The following is a 21482-nucleotide window of genomic DNA, read 5'->3' on the forward strand; positions in this document are numbered from 1 at the left end:
TCGAGGAGGCAGAGAGGGCGGAGCTGATCTTCTCCAGAAGGCCCAGGGCACACTCGACCGCCGCTACTGGACCACGACGTAGAACGGCGGGGCGCCGGCCGATGACGTGCTGGACCTGCGGCCTGCCGGACCACAGAGCAGCGGAGTGCATGATGCAGGGAAACGAGAACGGGGCCGGCCACTGAGGATCAGGTCAGCCCCCGCTCATCTCGTCGGATCCTCATCGGCTTCGTGTCGCTTGGACCTGGACAGACAGTACGCCCCACTGGAAATCAACGGACTTGCGGTGAGTGCTCTTGTCGATACGGGTTCTGCCGTCTCTGTGTTGCAGCATAATGACGACAACATGTCCAAGTGCGGTATTAGACCCATAAGGGGCGAGCGCATTAACCTCACCACGGTAACAGGCGAGAAGGTGACACTTTACGAGCACACGTTAGCTCGCGTAGATTTCGGACAGGGGCCCAGCGTTCACAAATTTTGGCTTGGTGCATTTAGCGAAGAGTGTATACTGGGAATTGACTTTCTAAAACGCACAGGGGCGCACATAGATTGCAAAACTGGGCCGATCTCGTTTAGCGGTGTGCCACCAGATACGCGCGCCGCGAGCAGCATAGGGCAAACGGCCGTGACGCGCGACGAGACTGCGATCGCTGCGGCCGTCCGTGAACTATGGAAATGCTGTGTAAGCCACCTTACTAACGAGCAAGGGGACCAAGTCTGGTCACTCTTGGAGCGTTACATGGACATCTTTGCGGTATCAGAAGGCAACTGCACTAGGACCAGCTTGGCTACACACGATATTATAACAGGCGATGCGCGGCCAATACGCTCGAGACCACACCGGCTGCCATTCGCAAGGCGCGAAATAGCGAAGCGACAAATTAAAATTATGGCTGAGGCGGGCATAATCAAGCCGTCGCACAGCCCGTGGTCGTCGCCGGTTGTGCTGTCAAAGAAGAAAAATGGGGATCGGAGATTTTGTGTGGACTACAGACGTTTAAATGCGGTGACAAAATTGGACGCGTACCAGCTGCCGCGTATAGATGAGTCCCTAGAACTGCTTGCGGGGTCAGGGTGGTTTAGCTCCCTTGACCTACGCAGCGGTTACTGGCAGGTCCCCCTAACCGAAGCGGCTAAGGAGCGTTCTGCGTTCACTATCGGTAAGGAACTATGGCAGTTCAACGTGTTGCCCGTCTATCTTGACGATGTACTGGTGCACGCTAATTCATTCGAGGTGGCGCTATCGAGCTTGGAGCTAGTTTTGAAAAGAATCAAGCATGCTAACCTAAAGCTTAACCCTGAAAAATGCAATCTGCTGCAAGAGCACCTGAGTTTTTTGGGCCACATCGTCAGTAGCGAAGGGGTAAGCACAGACCCAGCAAAAACGGAGGCAGTCAAAAACTGGCCTAGGCCGAATAGCGCCAAACAGGTTAGGAGCTTTCTGGGGCTGGCTTCCTATTATAGGAAGTTCGTGCGAGGTTTTGCAGAGATAGCGGCGCCTCTCCATGGGCTTACTGGGGGTAGGGCGAAATTCGCATGGTCGGCTGAGTGCGAGAACGCGTTCATGGAACTAAAAAAAGGCTGTGTTGCGCACCCATACTAGCCTTCCCTGTGTTTAATAATGAATTTATTATCGACACGGATGCGAGCGACCATGGTATAGGTGGCGTACTGTCACAGGTGCACGGTGGCATAGAGCGCGTTGTGGGGTATTTCAGTCGCGCCCTGAGCAAGACGAAGCGTAATTACTGCGTCACCAGGCGCGAGCTGTTGGCCATGATAGCATGTTTAGAGAACTTTAGGCCGTACGTATATGGCACTAAATTCCGCCTACGTACAGACCACGCATCCCTACAGTGGCTCATAAACCTCCGTGACCCCGAGGGGCAGCTGGCTAGGTGGCTGGCCAGGTTGCAAGAATTCAACTTCACTATCGTGTAGGGCTGCCATGATTAGTCGACTAGTCACGACTATGTCGTCTACTAAAATAGTCGACGACTAATTTATTAGTCGATGCGTCGTTTTTTTCCCTCTCCAAACTGCTGCGACAGTTTCCACTGCTGCGTCTGCGTTTCTGTCCTTGACGCACATGCGCAGTAGTGGAAACCGGGGTAGACAGTTGACGACATCCCAGGACGTTATACAGACAAGTTCTGGTATCGTGGCTACCCGGCTACGGAACTCAAAAGTGCGGGATCATTTTCCGTAGTCGGGTTCCGAAACGCATGCAATATCTACAAGGCAGAACTTGCCTTCCACGGCAGCACAACCGCGATGTACGAGCATGTACCTGAAGCATGTTGTGGCTAATTGTGACAACAATGATGAATAGGGACCGTCATCTCTGTAATCTAAATTGCTAGTTAGCTGCTAAAGTTACCATAAACAGAGCGTTAACTTAGTACTTACTTATCGCAGGGTTGCCAACTTTTCAAGATCACTTGGAGTGAGATTTGATCTTTTGGGGGGGGGGGGGTAAAATGGACACAAATTAAGTATTATATCGCGATCGATTGCCAGTGGTTGTCGTCAGAGCGAACTAGTAACTCATTGAATCATAGATGTGGATCAGAGGTAAATAAACTAGATTTTTTTTCGGCGTGAGAAATCGGGTGTGTGAGCGTGTGAAGACGGTCAAATGCGTGTGTCTCACTCTCAATGCGTGAGAGTTGGCAACCCTGCTTATCGCTGTAGCTGTAAAAGTTAACATTAGTGATGGCGATTTGTTTCATTAGCCTTAGCACGCATTCGTGTATTTTCTGTAACGTTACTGAGACCAAAACTTTATTTTTGTGAATAACTCCTTAGTTTCAGATCCCTACCTAATTTGATTTAAATGTAGCGAAGTTTGATGCCAGAGACTAATGAAAGAAAGAAAAACCTAAAAAAAATTCTTTATTAATGTAGGCCTATTTATTTTTGTGTTTTTTAAGGCAGTGCCTTATCCTTATTTTAATAATTGTTTGTTGCAACAAGCTGCATATTTCATTAAAGGTTTAATGAACTATGATCTTAATTGTTTTTATTTTTAGTTATAGCTGAAATCTAATGATGGTTATATAATAGCAGTTGCATTCTAGTGTATGTTTTATATTCAATTAACGTACAATCCGACTAGTCGACTAATCGTAAAAATTAATCGGTGATTAGTCGACTATTAAAATAATCGTTTGTGGCAGCCCTACTATCGTGCACCGGCCGGGTAAAGTTCATGGCACGGACTGCAAGCACTGCGTGAAGGCCGAGGGGAGCACGCCTGAGTCCAGGTGCTGCGCTGAACTTGGGCCAGCAGACAGGACTTTGCAACGGAGTGTAGACGCGGTGGCGACCGACCAGTTTAGAGAAGGCCAGTTGGCCGACCCAGAGATCAGCTGGGGGCTAAAACATTTGGAGGCCGGCTCCACGCCCAATTGGGACGTGGTATGCCCGCTGGGTCCAGTAGCAAAGGCGGTTAAGTCAAATTGGCCCAATATGCACGTGATTAATGGACTACTTTGTAGGGAATGGTCCGAACCCAGCTCAAATAGGCGCACCCTACAAAACGTGGTTCCGGCACAGTTAAGAGAGGCGGTTCTCGGTTCGGTGCATGGAGCGCTCGGTAGCGGACACTTTGGGGTGTCAAAGACGCTACGCCACCTTAGGCAGCGATTCTGGTGGCCAGGGTGCAGGCGTGATGTGGAGTTGTACGTCCACTGTTGTGACCAATGCGCTGCTAAAAAGGGTCCGGCCACAAAGCCTAGGTCGCCGCTCATACCGATGCGATCAGGCTCACCCATGGAGAGACTTGCCGTGGATGTGATGGGTCCGTTCCCGGTAACCGAGGCGGGTAACAAGTATGAATGAATGAATTGTTCAACTTGTATAGCGCCTTTCTAGAACCCAAGGTCGCTTTACAATTTTTTTTTATACAGATACAACTCTTACACACCCAATCACACACTGGCGAGAAGCGGCAGCCAATTGCGCACAGCGTACTCTCAACCGGGATCCACAGCCCCCTGGGGGACTGAATGGGGTGCAGGGAGGGGAGAGAGGACAGACCCTAGTGGCAGAGCACCATCCACCACTGGGCACACAAGCACACACACATTCATGCACACATACTCAGACAACTGCTTTTGTTTTAATGGACATGGAGACAGACACACAGTCAGGGAGAATTTTTTGTCAGGGAATCAGGGAATGCCAATTTACCTAATCTCCATGTTTTTGGACTGTGGGAGGAAACCGGAGACCCCGGAGGAAACCCACGCAGACACGGGGAGAACATGGAAACTCCACTCAGATAGGGACTTGAACCCAAGACCCCAGTGCTGAGAGGCAAACGTGCTAACCACCAAGCCACCATGTTGCCCTAGGTATGTCCTGGTAGCAATGGACTACTTCACTAAGTGGCCTGAGGCCTACGCCATTGCCGACCAGAGCGCGACCACTACTGCTAGGGTGCTGGTGGATGAGTTTTTCTGTCGGTTCGGGGTGCCAGAGACGCTACACAGCGACCAGGGGCGTAATTTCGAGTCGGAGGTCATGGGTGAAGTCTGTAGGCTGCTGGGGATCAACAAGACCAGGACCACCCCACTGCACCCTCAGGGGGACGGACTCGTCGAGCGGTTCAACCGCACGCTGGCAACCCAACTTGCCATGGTTGCGAGTAGGCACCAGAAGGACTGGGACGTGAGATTGCCCACGGTCCTACTTGCGTGCCGGTCGGCAGTCCAAGAGTCGACTGGGTTCACCCCAGCGTGCCTTATGTTCGGTAGAGAACTTCGCACGCCCGTGGACCTAGCCTTTGGGCCGCGCCCGGACGCGGATTCACTTTGTGTGCCTGGGCCAGCTTTCGTCAGGGACCTGTTGGGCAGGCTTAGGGACGCTCACAGGGACGCGAGAGACGCTCAGGGGTCCGCGAGCCGGAAACAAAAGCGGGCATACGATATGCGGTGTAGTGGTGGACCACTAGCTAATGGGCAGGATGTGTGGTTATACAACCCTAAGCGAACGAGGGGCCTCTGTCCGAAACTACAGTCAAACTGGGTGGGGCCGTGTTCCATGGTGGCTCGTTTTAGTGAGGTGGTTTACAGGATCAAGGTGGGCAGAAAGCATGTTGTCATACACAGAGATCGGCTGGCACCGTACAGGCCCAAGGGCTACCTTAGCCAACCGGGCGTTCAAGAGGGCTCACCGCGGTTCGTCCGATCTCACCCACAGGATGCTGGCAGTACCGACGTGGAGGGCCCTGCGGACTTGCACGGTGGCGCGACGGAGAGGTGCGCGGGGTTGGACGATGGACAAATGGATGCTGAGGCGCCTCTGCCTCCCAGCCCTCCTGTCGCGCATGGACTTCAGACACCACCGTGCGCTCAAACTGCTAGACCGCAGAGAGTCCGTAGACCACCCCGTCACCTGGATGATTTCATCACCGGACTTGGAGTTGAGAGTCACCGGGACGGCTGACTGTAGGGGGGGGGGCTATGTGACGGCGGTGGACTAGTGGACTGGTGGGCTCCGCCCACCTGCTGTGGAGGATGCTGGGAAGCGCATCATTCTTGTACATAATTCAGTAATAATGTTTCTTAAAGTGTTCTATAAATGTGTGTTTAAGTCAGTAGTTGTTTAGATAGTTGGTGGGAATACTTTGGGGGGAAAAGGTGTGTTCAGGGGCAAGTCACAATGAGTGGGGGGGGGGGGGGTGGAGGTGGGCCATTTAATTTAATTAAAAAAAAAACATGTCAATTGACATGAAACTCACATGGCAAGACATACTGGGGTATGATGGCAATTACACCAATACGTGGCGCTATACTAGAAATTCCTGAATTACGCCCACATAGTATGACATAAAACACATATGTCAAAGTCAAGGCCCGAGGGCCAGATCCGGCCCGCGAATTGATTATCTATGGCCCCCTGGATGACATTTAATTACTATTAGAACCGGCCCGCAGGCCACAGCCGCCCGCTGGTGTTTTGCACGCACAAACACTACATTCCCCACAATGCAACGGTAGCCCGCGAAGTCACTGCAGCGCGCACAAGCGGCGAAGGTCAGCGCGGCGAAAATAACGTAATCGCAGTGGCTCAGCTCGTGCGCGAGCGTCTCGCGAGCGTCTCGCGAGCGTCTCGCGAGCGTCTCGCGCGCTGTCGATTCGCGAGGTCGTGCGTCTCTCGAATTTTGTACTTTGCGCGCGCCGCGCCTCAGCGCAATGAACAGTCATGTTTGCAGGGTTCATACATCTTTATAAGGTGGAATTAAAGCACTTGTACGTCACTTTCAAGGTTCATTTCAATATTTCCCAGCACGTTAAACGTAATTAAGTTAAATATTTATACATATATTCGAAATGTTTCGAAATAATTCGCTTTTTATTCACATTATTTAATGGTTGTTTATTTTCAAAACGCCCAATATTAACGTCTTCACGTTCTCTCATGTTTCGTCCTGGAATTACAAGATACAAGAGAACTGTTCAGTCAGATAGTTATTTGTTGTGAAACGAAGTAGTTACAATTTCAAGCATTTTCAAGTACTTTAGCTTAAATTCCAGCACTTTTCAAACCTTTACTTTATTCATGTTTGCTTGTTGAAAAATATTTTCACTTGAAAATAAGAAAATATTGCTTTATTCATTTAAGCATTAAATAATATACACTGTGTTAGGTCTTGGTTCAATAGGTTATGTGCAATCATTTAAATATGTTTTAATAAACATTGAACCAGTCCGGCCCTCGGCTTGTAGCAAATTTGTTTTTTTGGCCCTCGGTGTATTTGACTTTGACATCCCTGACATAAAACATTAAACTTGGACTCAAATGATTCTACGTAGAATCCTTAACAACTTTGTAATTGCAAGTGCTTTACAAAAATGTACAGATTTTCACATATTATCAAATATGTATAATTTCCATTTTCCACACTACTCTTAGGATTTTCACTCCATCACCTCAAATCACACCTTGATATACTCAGCAGACTATGCAATGCAAATGTTGTAGAAGAAATCCTAAGATTTCCACAAATGTATATTTTTCATATGCATCACAATGGTACCATCATTTTAATAACTCCGCCATCGTATGTCCGATGTTTATGAAAATTGACATGCACATTCAGATGACCATTGTGGTGATATGTGCCAAGTTTGAGCTAAATCCGTCCACAAATGACTACAGTGAATATTTTCATTTTCCATACTGAGCAGTGCAAGGAGCGGTGGAGAGCCTTTGCAGGCACGCACGCTCTCATTCTCACACATGCAGAGTGCCCCTCTCATCCACTCCCCACCCCCCACTCCCCCAACCTTCTAACACTTAACAACCCATGGTCTCTGTCTCCACCTCTCTCTCTCTATTTCACATGCACTCACAAAAAAACAGTCCTCCCTATAAGCTTCACATACACACTGCCTTAGCCATACCTACCCATACATTAGAGAGTAACACATACAAACACCTAATTCACACACACATACGCCTACTTATGTGTATGCATCATAGATTGAGCACATACACTGTCATGTCAGACATGTGAGTTCACTGTGACAACATTATATGCAATCACACAAACACAAAGACACACACACACACATATACAGCTCTAACTCTTTCTCTGACTCTGAACACTTTCACATCATCACACCAAACCTCTCTGTATTACACATGCACATACAAACGCACTGGCCTACCAATAGGTTTCACATACACACTGACCTAGCCATACCTACACATACCTCAGTGAGTAACACATACAAACACCTAACACACACACACACACACACACACACACACACACATATGCCTACTTGTGTATGCATCATAGATTGAGCACATACATTAAGTTCCCTGCCCATTATACGCAATCACTCACACATACACAGCTCTAACTCATGAACACAAACATTATCACACCAAACCTCTCTCTCTATTACACATGCACACACATGCCCTGGCCTACCAATAGGTTTCACATACACACTGGCCTAGCCATACTATGCCTTCGTCTCAGGCATGCAAGTGGGTACCTATGCAACGTGCGAGGAGCCCGTTCATTGTCGCTTGCGGCTATATTTGATTATTATTCTTTTTCTGCCTTAAAACGGTTTGCACAGCCCAAACCGTAAGGCCTACAGACATGAAACTTGGTCAATAGGTTGTAGTCCCTCCCGCTACTCAGGCGCAAGACGCCAGCCAAATCCGCCCATAGGTGGCATTACAGCGCACGCAAACGCATTCAAGTAAATTGCCAGTACCCCCGTATGTCCTAAATTTGGCCGATTGGCGAAATAACACGAAACTTGGCATGCATCATCTACATGCATGAGACAGGTCCTAGGTCTGCACCATCATATGTCCAATATGGCCGCCGCTATCCACCAATTAGCTGTCAGTACACATTTCACAAGCTTTACATATGTCAACTGACATGAAACTCACATGGCATGTTCAGGTACACACCCTCTAAGACATACTGGGGTATGATGGCAACAAACTTGGACTCATTTGATTCCTTGCAGTAGTGCGAACAACTTTCCCAGTACATGTCCTATTAAAAAATGCACAGTTTATTTAGTTAATAATAGTTTGAAATCAGCACTTTTCATACTCCTCCTAGGATTTTCATACGATCATGTCAAGCAAAGTCTTATAATACTCTACAGAGTGTGAAATCAAAAATACTATAAAAATATTTAGGATTTTAGGTTACTTATACCTGCTAAATATTTTTAATATTTTTGGAAAGCAAAAAATGCATGTAAAGTCCCTCTGTCACCTTCTCCTTCTCACACGCACGCAGGCTGAAACTCACACACTCTCAGTCTCTCTCACACTCTCACCCACATTCCCCCTCCCATCTCTGTGCCCTAAGTAAACATTGCTCTGGCTACCTAGATCTCTCTGTGTCTATTAACCAGGCACACACACATACAGGCGCAAGCAGGCCTTTCTATAGTATTTACAATGCCACTTCCCTAGCCATTATCTCAGTGACTAACAGATGCTCATACAAACTGATGTTTTGCTTCTTTTTTGAGACACACACACACACACACACACACACACTTCTACCTGCATGTATAGTTTTTACGAGTGCATATGTATGTATATGTATAGTATATGTATAGTATATGTATGTATAGTATATGTATAGTATATGTATGTATATGTATAGTATATGTATGTATATGTATAGTATATGTATGTATATGTATAGTATATGTATGTATATGTATAGTATATATGTATAGTATATATGTATAGTATATGTATGTATATGTATGGTATATGTATGGTATATGTATAGTATATGTATAGTATATGTATGTATATGTATAGTATATATGTATAGTATATATGTATTGTATATGTATGTATATGTATGGTATATGTATGGTATATGTATGGTATATGTATGTATATGTATAGTATATGTATGTATATGTATAGTATATGTATAGTATATGTATAGTATATGTATAGTATATGTATAGTATATGTATGTATATGTATAGTATATATGTATAGTATATGTATAGTATATATGTATGGTATATGTATGGTATATGTATAGTATATGTATAGTATATGTATGTATATGTATGTATATGTATAGTATATGTATGTATATGTATAGTATATGTATGGTATATGTATGTATATGTATAGTATATGTATGTATATGTATGTATATGTATAGTATATGTATGTATATGTATAGTATATGTATAGTATATGTATGTATATGTATGTATATGTATAGTATATGTATGTATATGTATGGTATATGTATAGTATATATGTATAGTATATGTATAGTATATGTATGTATATGTATAGTATATGTATAGTATATGTATAGTATATGTATGTATATGTATAGTATATGTATAGTATATGTATGTATATGTATGGTATATGTATAGTATATATGTATAGTATATGTATAGTATATGTATGTATATGTATAGTATATGTATAGTATATGTATGGTATATGTATGTATATGTATAGTATATATGTATAGTATATATGTATAGTATATGTATGTATATGTATAGTATATGTATGTATATGTATGTATATGTATAGTATATGTATGTATATGTATGGTATATGTATAGTATATATGTATAGTATATGTATAGTATATGTATGTATATGTATAGTATATATGTATAGTATATATGTATAGTATATGTATGTATATGTATAGTATATATGTATAGTATATGTATGTATATGTATGGTATATGTATGGTATATGTATAGTATATGTATAGTATATGTATGTATATGTATAGTATATGTATGTATATGTATAGTATATGTATGTATATGTATAGTATATGTATGTATATGTATGGTATATGTATGGTATATGTATGGTATATGTATAGTATATGTATGTGTATGTATAGTATATGTATGTATATGTATAGTATATGTATGTATATGTATAGTATATGTATGTATATGTATGGTATATGTATGGTATATGTATAGTATATGTATAGTATATGTATGTATATGTATAGTATATGTATGTATATGTATAGTATATATGTATAGTATATATGTATAGTATATGTATGTATATGTATGGTATATGTATGGTATATGTATGGTATATGTATAGTATATGTATGTATATGTATAGTATATGTATGTATATGTATAGTATATATGTATAGTATATATGTATAGTATATGTATGTATATGTATGGTATATGTATGGTATATGTATAGTATATGTATAGTATATGTATGTATATGTATAGTATATGTATGTATATGTATAGTATATATGTATAGTATATATGTATGGTATATGTATGTATATGTATAGTATATATGTATAGTATATATGTATAGTATATGTATGTATATGTATGGTATATGTATAGTATATGTATAGTATATGTATGTATATGTATAGTATATGTATGTATATGTATAGTATATGTATGTATATGTATAGTATATATGTATAGTATATATGTATGGTATATGTATGTATATGTATAGTATATATGTATAGTATATATGTATAGTATATGTATGTATATGTATGGTATATGTATGGTATATGTATAGTATATGTATGTATATGTATAGTATATGTATGTATATGTATAGTATATATGTATAGTATATATGTATAGTATATGTATGTATATGTATGTATATGTATAGTATATGTATGTATATGTATAGTATATGTATGTATATGTATAGTATATGTATGTATATGTATAGTATATATGTATAGTATATATGTATAGTATATGTATGTATATGTATGGTATATGTATGGTATATGTATAGTATATGTATGTATATGTATAGTATATGTATGTATATGTATAGTATATATGTATAGTATATATGTATAGTATATGTATGTATATGTATGTATATGTATAGTATATGTATGTATATGTATAGTATATGTATGTATATGTATGGTATATGTATAGTATATGTATAGTATATGTATGTATATGTATAGTATATGTATGTATATGTATAGTATATGTATGTATATGTATAGTATATGTCAATCATTCCATGTCAGTCATGTCATTCCAGTTATTCCAGTCATGTCATTCCTGTCATGCTAGTAATGTCAATCATGCCAACTCACTCTGACACCAGGATGCGCCACACACACACACACACACACACACACACACACACACACACACACACACACAGTCTCTCTCCCTCTCTTTCATCAAAATACAGATTTAAACATTTCTACATATGTGGACTTAAGCCATGGGTTTCAGTTACCTGTTTGCAGCTACATTAGTTTGTGTCTTGTAACTTTGATATGTTGGATTGGTGTTTATCTGTTCACCTTTTCATTAAATATCATTCTGCCTTTGCACTTGTGTGTTCTCTCGCTGACACCATGTTACAAATATATTTTGAAATTTAAGCCAATTTAAATTCTGCTCTCACTTCACAGAACACAAGCACTGGAATAGACAGGCAGGATATGTCAAAACTGCTAGAGCCTTATAGTTCATAGATTATAAACTGCTTTAAAACACAAAACACCAAGAATCTGTTGTTTGCACTGCAGTCACATAACAGCACAAATGGCACAGTTTTCTGCAATGTACAAAATACAAAACCAATGTGTATTACTAGTACTAATTTAACATCTGCATGCTAAAGAACATTCACCCCAAGTTCATCAGTATGCCTTTAAACCTTCCATTCCTTGGCTAAATTTAGATCCTTATTAACATGCAAATATGCATGCATTAAAGGGGTAAAAACCTATCTACATCAGGGTAGTTTAGGTGCGTAATCAAGATATACTACAAGGAAGATAAAAATGAGCAGAAACACAATAGAGGCTTCAGAAAGAACAGATGCAAGCCCTTCTCACATTCCCATATCAAATAATGGAGAAAAGCCACAGTCACTCAGAAACAGTCAATAGAACATATCACTACACATTACTGCACCTGTCACTACAGCATCATTCTCAAGCAACACAAGAGCCTCTGCTAAGTTAGACAGTTAGACTGTTCTGCACTGGGAATCGATTATATGTTAGCATATAAAATCATAGACAGTTGTGCACAACAATACTAGAATTGAGGAGCAGGTATTTTTGTTGTTCTAATTTTCATGGATAGTCATTCACTTTTTTTTTTATTTATACACATCGTTATCCAATTCAAGCTATACTGCTATCTGTGTGAGTGTGTATTTACCTGAGGTGAGCCTCGAGTACACGGTCCATCCGTTTGTAAAATGGTCTGGAAGTGAAGTATCCGCTCCAGTAGTGGTCATCTCTGTCCGCATATGTAAAGAAATCACCACCAAGTACTGGAAAAGGTGACATTCCCACATTCATGCCAGCTTGGTCCATGCCAGTCACTTTACGCAGGATCTCAAAGTAATCAGATATAGTGCCAAACTGAGCCTGAAATGAAATAATAATGAGGTAGATATTTTTTTAGTTAACAACAATAATAAAACATTTTTAAGAATGTATTTTATCCCTAGAAAAGCAACCTAAATGTTGTACATATTGCTCCCACATGCTCACTGAGTTTACCAAAAGTCTAATACAGTGGAGTCAAAAGAAGAAATACACACACAAAAGAGTCTTTTAACACTAGAAGCGCCACGCCTCATTTACATACTTATACTTAGAAGCGCGGAGGGCCGGTCATCTGACCGCTTTCACCACCTCCTACTAGCGCCGTGTTGTTTTCACCTACTTAAAGCGCGCCTCGGGTGGTCAAAAGATCACTGAGTCTTTACACAGGGGAGCTGGTACTGACACATAATTAACGCTAGATGGCATTTTGCACAAAAGGAAGAATGAGCCACCCAAACAAAATATTCGTAATGGTGACATTTGCACGTAACGTCAATATGTTAACAAATTAATGTGACTAAACCTTTTAGAATCAGTGCCTTGTGACCTTGTTCTCAGTAGCTTCCCCATTGCCAGTTTTGTTTAGTTTCATATTGCATTTCCTGGTTTGTGCGAAAACGTAAATGCAAAATATAGTTTCAGTTTTGTTTCTTGGTTAGTGTAATAGTTTGCTTGGTTAGTGTAATAGTTTGCTTATTTGTCTGTGTGTTATTCTGTTGGCATATATGTCACTAGATTATCATGTTCGTTCGCCACACCACTAACTCACTGGCCCGCACCCCCACTGTGAAGCGTTCACGTCTTTTGTCTTGCTAATGCTACAGACTGCGCTGCAGCCTTCCACCCCCACATCCACAAAAAGCTTGTTCGATACTCAGAGTAGCAAAGTGAAGCCCGTAGACCGAGCTAAAGCAAGTTTGTTTGTATACTCAATGTTACGCCATTTCAAGTTTTAATGTCTAAAAGTTGTGTATGTTACTGAATTGTAGGCTATGGTGAACATAACAATCTACAAATAAATGTCTATAATGTGTTAGACAAAGAACAAAAAGCACAAATAGGCAAAATTAATTACAAAAATATCATTATAAAAGGTAGGGTATGTACCTTTGCGTAACAAAACGCAAAATTATTAAAATGATACTTTTGATTGCTTCACGAATATAGTTGGCTCTCTCCTCACGTCCTAACGACCGTGTCACCAGTTGTTTGAAGATGGAGGTTCACAAGCAGCGTTATCACCATTCGGCGATTTACATTTAGCTTATATTGCATAAGTTTCGTTCCCCACCTAAAATTAAGTTCCATTTATGTAGTGAATTGTGAACTTAGAGAATAAACCTCTGTCGCTGTGGTTAATGTTCATGCACTGTTTGAACCGGCCTGCTTTCACCTTTCCCTAGATAGGGAATTGTGTTCAACATATAGGCTATTTTGTTTCAACCCAGAACTTAATCCCAAATTTATCGGGTTTATTGGCCATGTACTGAGTGAAACGACAGCGAGCTTTAGTTGGGAACAGTTGCTCATCAACAGTTATGTTCTCACCGGGCGTGTAAGAAGCAATATTGTTTTTCACAAATTTATCAAATATCTCCGAGATCATAGCAAATTTATCAGTCGCAAGGCGGGCAGCCCTTGTGCTCTTGTCATCAAAGTGCAGATAGCGCATGATATCTCTGAATGTCTGTCTAGACATTGTCTCTTTGAAAATGGGATTTCCTAAGTCAGCAGACCAGTATTTCATGCTTTTACCGGCTGTTATACCTCTCAAATAAATGAGACGCACAAATGCTGTCAGTTCGTCAGCTGTTAGTTGGAACTGAACAATACTTCGTTCAGCCTCTGCCTCTGTGTCAAACACAGTAAGCTGGTCAGTGGACTTTTAATTTTGTCCTTGGCATAACCATACCTGTCAAGTTTTGTATTTAAAAATATGAGACATTTCCCATATATGACGTCATCACCTAATTTGCATAATCGGTTATTTGCATCATATTATATCGGTTATTTATTAGCTGCAATCGAGGCTGTAGGAGAGACAAAACATCTTTGGAGTGGCAAAAAGTGAAGAAAAAACACCCCAAATATGTTTTGAACTACAAATGAATAAAAAAATAAAAACTTTCTAGTGGTATTTGTAGCAAATGGGGACATCTCCTGGGCATATTTCTGTGCCTTTAGCCCGCGTTTGTGCTTGGCAGATTGTTCGTGCTGACGGACATCGTTCCTTCCACCATGAGAGACACTAAAATCACAGCTACATATCTTACATAATGAGTAGCTGTGCCCCTTCATGCTCCTCTTTAGGAAAGTAAATTCCCTGTCCCATTCGTCAAGGTACTTACTTGTATGCTTAGCTTTTTAGGCAGGACTGCCTTCTTTCGTTAAATCCATCTCTGATTTGTTGTTCCAGGTTTGCTCCCACTGTCGACACTAAACCCGCGAGTTTTCAATTTTTATTTTTTTTTAAAGCATTTATGTGCCGCGCCAAACAAATTCTGTCACTAGCCTCGTGAGAACTGCCACCTGCAGTAGTCTGGGTGGCAGTTCCACCTGCAGTAGTCTGGGTGGCAGTTCCACCTGCAGTGGTCTGGGTGGCAACTACGTTGCTGTTTGATGTATCTAACAGCTAGCACTGGCGAAGAGGGATTAAACCCGAGAGATTATTTCTTTGAGATATTGACTTGATAAGTAGGCTAATTACCATTCGCAGAATTCCTGCAAACTACTAAAGCATTTATTAGGCAAAGCAAGACTCACTCATGGTTTGAAAACCGTTGATGTAAACTTATATACAGTATATATTAAATCATATTAATAAATAAAGTATATATTTTAAGACTTTCAAAAGTGAAACACTTTCACTTTCGTTCAACGGACGAATTCCGTTTTTTCTTTACACATAATCAGTTTGAACTTTGTGATTAATTTAGTTTTGAAAACTATTTATCTTTATTTTGTTATACTAAATATTAAATGACATACGAATCTTTGCGAGACCCGCTGGCAGAAAAGAGAATCACAGTCTTGAAGTGTAGGCGACGATGATAATATTACAGAGATACGAGCAAAATCGATTTAAACTAGCCTGTACGGGGTTTCGTTTAACAATGTAAAAATACTAGTTTATTAAAAGGACAATTCTGGGAAAAGTCATGAAAGGAGGGTTCTGAAATTGGATCCAGTGCAAAGATATTATTATTTTTTGTGCTGCTGCGGTCAAGTGACCGGTGCACGGCGCTTCTAGGTATAAGTAGGTCGACCAGAGGCAGCGCTTCTAGTAGACGTCACAGCAGTCAAATGACCGGTGCTTCTAGTGTTAACTGTATTAGTATAAAAACTAAAATCAAATCACATGTATTGTTAGATCAGATTGCCACTTATTGTATAGTCTTTAGTAGTCATTTCAGTTCAAATAATTCAATTCAATATCCAAAAGCATAAATGTTTAAAATGTTACTTTTGCACAGTGGTGGAGAACTTGTATCAGGTATGCATATTTTGTACACCTACAAGGCAAGTGTCCCTAATGTTTTATAAACTTTCTATGAGCCTTTTTACAATAAAACTCTTAGAACATGATGTATATAATAAATGGGCATTGACACTGAATGAAAGCTAGTTAATGCCCAAAAACATTGCATGAACACTCCATGGTAACTGCCATTAGCATTACTTCAGCATTTGCCATGCTAGCATTTCAATGTGTATATGATTATGTACGTGTAACAAGGTGGGTTTTGGTGATGATACCCACCACGAGGGTTTTGAACAATAGGTGAACCCAAGAGCCTGTCCACACAAAAAACAAAGAACTGAAACCTCCGCCAGAACGACTGCGGGAAAAACGTTGAAAAGAAAACACCACCGTATTAGATGCATAGGGAAAAACCAGGGTAAACTCAAGAAACGTGGAATACTCAACGCAAGAGGGGATAAATCAGTGAACTGAAACAAACAAACTAAGGATGCCAGGGAAAGTAGTTGGCTCTCTGACCGTAGCTGTAAGGTAACAAAAACATTCCCAAAATAACCAATAACCTAACAGAGAAAACACAGCGATGGAAAACTTGAGATGGGGCAGGGAGTGGCACAGGAGTGATAACACTTGAACAAGCAGAGAGAGAAAGCGTGGTGACAAGACACCAGACAATGCAATATGGTACTGAGAAAAAGGGGCTGACTGCATAAGCATAGCGTAGAGCTACAAACAATTCAGCAGTGAGACACTGCAACTACCTTCCTTGAGTAGAGTCATCATTAATAATTGTGATCATGCTGAGGGGAGTCAGTTTGCGAGCTCCCCCCTGTGGCAGCAAGTGGGAGGACCCTGGAGCCAGCCCTGATGGTACGAATCTTTATAACATTCATTGTACTAACAAATTAGTTGTAAAGAGGCTAATGAAATTATGGGCACTTGCTATGCACAACAGCTAAATATACTAATGGTAATTCTATACAGTGAGCATTAAGAACCCAAACCTGCACATGGAGCTCAGGATGAGAGTTCATGTAGTCAAAAAGCTTCTGATAATTATTGAACTGTTGATCCCACTCCTGAGCATCTGTGTAGCGGAAGTCATCACCAAGTGGAACCAGCACAACTTTGGTCCTGAAGAGCTTGGACTTCTTCCTGTACTGGTCTAACAGCATGTGAGCCCTTGGAATAGTATGACAAAGGTGGTCAAAAAAATACTAATATTGGTTGCAAAGTTATTTGTTAAAAAAGTTAACACCTTTCCTAACACAAACACTTATGGGAACACTTTAAAATAAACATAGTTCAACAGGAAGGTTGGTATGGTGACATATTACTGCGAAAGTTAACTCTGAAATCTGGATGGAGCAGTAAGGGGCATCAATAACAATAACTTGTAGGTTGTATCAATAACTTGTAGGTTTCTTGCCCTGCACTCTAACGTGGAAACATAAGCTTTATTCTGACTAATAATTCAATCACTCACTACATTTATGCAGTTTGCCAGTAAGGAAAGGTTTTTTTTAACAAATACGCTTGCAACCAATATTAGTAAGGAATCATGGATATATAGTTTTGGAAACTGGAAGAGTTTAGCCAGAAAACAGCTGAACAAGAAATAGGCTTAAGAATAAGATAATGAAATATGATTTATCTATCTCAAAACTTATCACACATCAGACAAAAACAGAATCATTGTTTTTAAAAGCTGAAAATGCATAATTATGCAGAGATGTATAGTAATGAAGTAGAACTACTAGTACTAAAATGCAGTATCTGTACTTTACTGGAGTATAATTTTTTCTCCTACTTCTACTTCACTATATTTTCCATTAGTTTAATACTTTTACTCCAATACATTTATAACACGCTGTATAGTTACTCATTACAATTATAAACATGTTAGCTTGGAATCAAACCCATATTATAATCTCCGCCAGAGCAGTAGATGGTGCTGTCACCGGGTCAAGCGATCAGGCTGTCTCATGAGAAAACTGTGCATTCTCTGGTCACGTCCCACCTTTTACTCTGCTGACTTTTAAATGTTTTAGTTGTAATAACAAATTCAGTGAAAATGTTTAACTACCAAAAAAAATAACACTATGTAACGGTGGTGGACCTGAGGGTAGAGATGGATCCATACGCAGGTGTAATATACTTTGATTTTAATATAAAGAAGCAATAAGCAGACCTCGTAGGGAAGGCAGGCAGCAGTACAATAGTGCAAGGCAAAAAGGGAGAGTCAAAAACCAGGCAGCGATAATCAAAAAACCAAAAAAGACTTCAGAAGGCAGGCAGAGGAACAAGAGGGCTAGGCGAAACAGGAGGGTATCAAAAGGCCAGAGCAGGGATCAAAAACCAGAATCAGCCAGAATGCAATGCAAGAATAAGGCTTGGTAGAGACACTCAGAGAGGCAATACTTTGCACTGGTGGCTTGTGAAAAAAGTCCTTAAATAGGGTGTGGTGGTTTGCAAATTGGAGACAGGTGTGGTCAATTTCCGGCAAGGGCGCCCTCTGGTGGTCACGGGTGTGACTGACATTCCTGACACACTAGCACTCTAGTTTAAGAAGGTCTGAACCTCATCTAGTTTTTTATACAATTCAAAATTTTATGTCTTAATTCTAAACTATTACGGTAAAAAAAAATTGGTATGAGATTCCTGAGAACATGCTGTCTACTTTATATCTTTCCAAAAAGCAAAATGAGCTCCAAGTCCTCAACTTTTTCAGCAATCATAACCAAACCTGATGCACAGGTATATAGTGCAGCTCAATATCATGCCAAGTTTCATAAAAGGAGTAATATTAATACATTATATCATAACTGATGTGTTTCAAAACGTGTTGTAATGTGGCTTCAAGCATACTTCACTCAATCTTCTACAAACTGACCAGACTTATTGAGTACGAGTAGTGCAATCAACACCTGTCTGAATCAGTCTAATCAACACGTTTGATAAACTTGCATTAATATTTTCATGAATTAGTATATAAAATAAAAATGTGTTATTCTGCTTTAATTGAGTACATTCACATATCACAGTCCAGCATAGACTATCACAACTAGACAAAAGGAGTATCATTTGAAAGATTCACCTTGTGAAAGCTCATTTGCTCTAATCTTTGTCAAATTTTGAAAGCATGCTGTCCACAAATCTACTGGCTCAGTTGCACCCTTGCATGGAAACCCTACATTGTCGCTTAGAACTATACTTCACTTTTTAATTGTATGTTTCTGGAATTATAGCTACCTCTGTTGCACATTGTCACTGGTAATAGCCTGAGGGGGAATTCTCCAAGGGCAGCTAATGTGCCCCCCTGGCAACCTCTTAAAGTCAAATTGGCAGCAGATCTTTGGGTCAGGACCACACGTGTGTGGCACATCATAACTGTAGAATGGCATCATGTGACACAAGATGTCTGTAGTGGACTCCTGATCTGGAAAAGAAACGCAAAAATGAGACACTGCTTTTAAATACAGGAAAAGTAATAATACCATGCATCATTCGATGCGGTGGCCCTGAAAGCCCATCACGCTGCAAAAGAAAAATGCACTGCAAATATGTAAAGCAAATTCATCAAAATGACATCGAGGGACTACAAGCCATTGGAAGTCATCAGCTTTGTGCCACCAGCCTTTCATTTATCACACTTTTAAATGACACCTGTGAAATCACGTTATCTCAAGGGATAATACCTGTAACGTCAGTATTTACAGCTTTCCAGAGATATAGATTACACATAGCCTACAATTAGAAAGTTTGATGTTGATGGCTTGGATAACATGAGCATACACTGATAAACAAAATCTGCAATTTTGAACTTCCATTCCTCTCATTGTCTACCATTTATCTAAATTCAATGTTATCAGCAAACAGCATCCTGAACTCATAGTTTGGAGCGGGCTGTCAGCTAGAGTCAGTTAGGGTCAGCTAGGGTAAGTTAGGGTCAGCTAGGGTCAGTTAGGGTCAGCTAGCTCCAAGAGGTTCACCCAACATAATAAATGAACAATGAAAATTTCCACAAATTCTACAAATGCAATGCCACTCACTTGCAGTGGTTTAAATTATGCTGATGGTGTGGATAACATGAGCATTACCAGATAAACAATCTTTTTGTTGTGTTGCGTGATGTGGGGGTTGTAGCGTTTTATATAAGGGGTTTCACATTTAACAATAACTAAGTTAATAGAATAGAAAACACATGGACAGCTCGAGGCATCATTATACTAAAACATACAGAAATCAGAAACCACGACAGCAACACAACACAGATGACTAAATCGATGACATACCAATGACATACTCTCAAGCAAAACGCATACTCTTTAAACAGCAAAACACCATAGAACACAGACTTCACTATTAACAATTAACTCAAACCTTCTCGCTTAAACAATAATTCTTAAAGGAGATTTTCTACTCAATGAACCTTACACAAGACAAGATCTCAAACATAACTTTTAGCATTACTTTAAACAATGAATCCCGAGGGTATTGTGAAGGAAATGTTGATTATATTCAAATGTGTTTCATGTTAATCACATCCATGCAGACATTATAGCACAGTCTGTGTGAAAAGTACTGCTTGCACAGCTTAATAATCCCTGTGACCATATTGAAGATGTTTTTCTGTAAGACTGAAGTTTTCTGTGCAGTAGCAGAGTTAGAGATAACATTGCTTATCCATTTCTATGCCCCAAAGGTTGAATCCCAGAGAAACTGATAACTGCACCCGGGAAGCTGGCATCCTTAATTTTTCTGCACACACGCTTATAAATACAATAAAGAAACTGGACTGAGAGAGGCAGTTCAGAGTTGCTGTGTGAAGCATAAGCTTCACATCATACTTTTTATACTCTTATATTTTGTAACTCACTTGCTATCAAATAAATACTGCTTAATATATTAAAAGACCTCGACTTCTGTGTCATCAATTCCACCACAGTATTGTCCATACTACTGCTATATGTTTAGACCACAATAATTTATTAATATGGTGTAGGGCCTCCTTTTGCAGCCAATTTTTCTTTAGAATGACATAAGTCCTGCACAGAGGTCAGAGGGATTTTAAGCCATTTCTTGCAGAATAGTGGCCAGGG

General features: G+C 40.4%; 1 protein-coding gene across 2 annotated transcripts in view; it reads right to left on the minus strand.

Moving 5' to 3' along the window:
- Positions 1 to 21482, minus strand: part of man2a1 (mannosidase, alpha, class 2A, member 1) — an 81804-nt gene that overhangs the window by 17500 nt on the left and 42822 nt on the right. For both annotated transcript variants that reach the window (XM_076988264.1, XM_076988265.1), the window contains 3 exons: positions 19633 to 19819; positions 17385 to 17562; positions 12727 to 12938 (listed from right to left, as the gene is read on the minus strand). In XM_076988264.1, the coding sequence (XP_076844379.1) occupies positions 12727 to 12938; positions 17385 to 17562; positions 19633 to 19819 (577 nt within the window). The remainder of the gene's footprint in view (positions 1 to 12726; positions 12939 to 17384; positions 17563 to 19632; positions 19820 to 21482) is intronic.

This window comes from Brachyhypopomus gauderio, unplaced genomic scaffold, assembly GCF_052324685.1.
Source record: "Brachyhypopomus gauderio isolate BG-103 unplaced genomic scaffold, BGAUD_0.2 sc61, whole genome shotgun sequence".
In the NCBI taxonomy this organism is placed as follows: domain Eukaryota; kingdom Metazoa; phylum Chordata; class Actinopteri; order Gymnotiformes; family Hypopomidae; genus Brachyhypopomus; species Brachyhypopomus gauderio.